Source organism: Cynara cardunculus (genome assembly GCF_001531365.2).
Source record: "Cynara cardunculus var. scolymus isolate 2C chromosome LG 6, CcrdV1, whole genome shotgun sequence".
In the NCBI taxonomy this organism is placed as follows: Eukaryota; Viridiplantae; Streptophyta; class Magnoliopsida; order Asterales; family Asteraceae; genus Cynara; species Cynara cardunculus.
The window spans coordinates 20,308,632-20,310,465 of record NC_037533.1 but is presented as its reverse complement, the minus strand read 5'-3'; the positions used below and the strand labels follow the sequence as shown (position 1 = coordinate 20,310,465).

At 37.6% G+C, this 1,834-nt stretch overlaps 1 protein-coding gene across 1 annotated transcript in view; it reads right to left on the bottom strand.

Moving 5' to 3' along the window:
* The window catches only part of LOC112514262 (zinc finger MYM-type protein 1-like), a 4,803-nt gene extending 3,358 nt beyond the window's left edge, over positions 1–1,445 (bottom strand). Inside the window, exons 1-3 of the mRNA XM_025120597.1 lie at positions 1,086–1,445; positions 488–952; positions 176–427 (exon numbers count right to left, since the gene is read on the bottom strand). Coding sequence (XP_024976365.1) covers positions 176–427; positions 488–952; positions 1,086–1,445 — 1,077 coding nt within the window. The remainder of the gene's footprint in view (positions 1–175; positions 428–487; positions 953–1,085) is intronic.
* Positions 1,446–1,834: the final 389 nt, after the last annotated feature.

The window sequence follows — 1,834 nt, the reverse complement described above, 5'->3', positions numbered from 1 at the left end:
CAAGTGTATGATCACTATGCTCATTACGAGCTCGATTCCCTCTGCTAACATAGGAAGAAGACAAGTCGGGAATATCTATGTTACGTACCTGACAAGAAAACAAGTCAAGAAGAAGACAAGTTAGGAAGATTTACTTGATAACGATGTTCGAGTGTATGATAATTATGTTATGTACCTGACAAAATGACTTAACAAAGCAAAGCAAAGCATCCGAGCTTTCATCTTTCATTAGTTGCAATAACAATTTGGTAGATGCAACTAACCTCAATGAGTTAAAAATATCTTGATCTTTCCTTTGTAAAGCTTGACAAAGTATATCAGTGATCTCCATTATTTCTCTTTCGAGATGCAAGATAAATATGAACTCAAATGTCGTCATAGCCTCATATGCCAAATCTGCATCTCCTTTGATTGGCCCAGTTCCTTCCTAAAAAATTTTGAGCAAAACCTCACAAGTTGGACTGAACATATTGATTAGGCTAGAAACCGATCTGAGATGAGAACTCCATTTAGTATCTCCGGCTCGTTGTAATGTACCAATTTGATTGAGACCTCTACCGGTCTCTAATTCATCAACAGAAATCAAGTATGCAATTTCCTCGACTTGTGCATCTCGTAGTTGGTCAGTGCGTTTGGAAGAAGCACTAACAACATTGACAACAAAAGACAACGTTGTAAAAAACTTACGTAGTGCTACAACTCCTTGAGAGACGGCCATTAATGCCAATTGCAACCGATGAGCAAGACAGTGAACATAATATGCGTATTTACAATCTTCTAAAATCAAGGCTTGCAAACCTTTGAATTGACCTCGCATATTGCTTGCACCATCATACCTTTGTCCACGAATAGACTTGACATCAAGATTGTAATGTGACAACAAAGAATAGATTCCATCCTTGAGCATTTGTGCCGTAGTGTCACGTACATGAACAAGTCCAAAAAAAAGGTTCTATAATGAAACCCTCTTTATTAACAAATCTCAAAACAAGAGACATTTGCTCTTTATGGGACTCTTCCCGTGCTTCGTCAACAAGTAAACAAAAAGGACGACCACCAATTTACTCACAAATCATTTGCCTCACCTTATTTGATATAAGATTCAAAATTTCCTTTTGAATCGACGGTGATGTATATGATGCATATCTGGGAGCATGACAAAATAACTCTTTAAGCTCGATGCTAAACTCACTAAATGCCTCCAACATTTCAAGAAAATTCCCTCTGTTAATGGAATCGGACTTTTCGTTGTGGCCTCTAAATGCAACTGCTTGAAAGGCACACCAACGGACGCAATAAATAAAAGCCGTCAATCTCAATCTGTTTTTCTCACGCTCTTCAGTTGTGAACTTCTCAAATACATTTCGTATATCTTGCGCCTCATTAGATAAATGATCCCATCCCTTTTGTGCAACATTGTGGAAAGATGTACAATCGGTTCCCATATGCATCAAAAAACAACATTTTTTCCCACCCACCTTTTTCCAATTTCGAAACCCATCTATGGTAAATGCTCGTTGACCATAGTTACCGAGCCCGGATGGCTTGTTAAATAAAAAACAAGGAAAACAAAATGCTGCATCCAAGGTCTTTGAATATTCAATCCAGGGATGTAACTTATACTAAGAAGCTTGAAAGCTACGTCTATGACTTTCTAGTCCAGATTTTGGAAACATAGAAAGTGTAGGTTGAAGAGGACCAAGATTCATGTAAGCTCATCAAATTGTATCTTGTTGATTGATAGGATAATCATAAATTTGATGACGCAAAGCAGGGCTCGTTCTAGTGTACCCAGATCAATATCATTACTTTCAATTTGAGCTTTTTTGCAAGG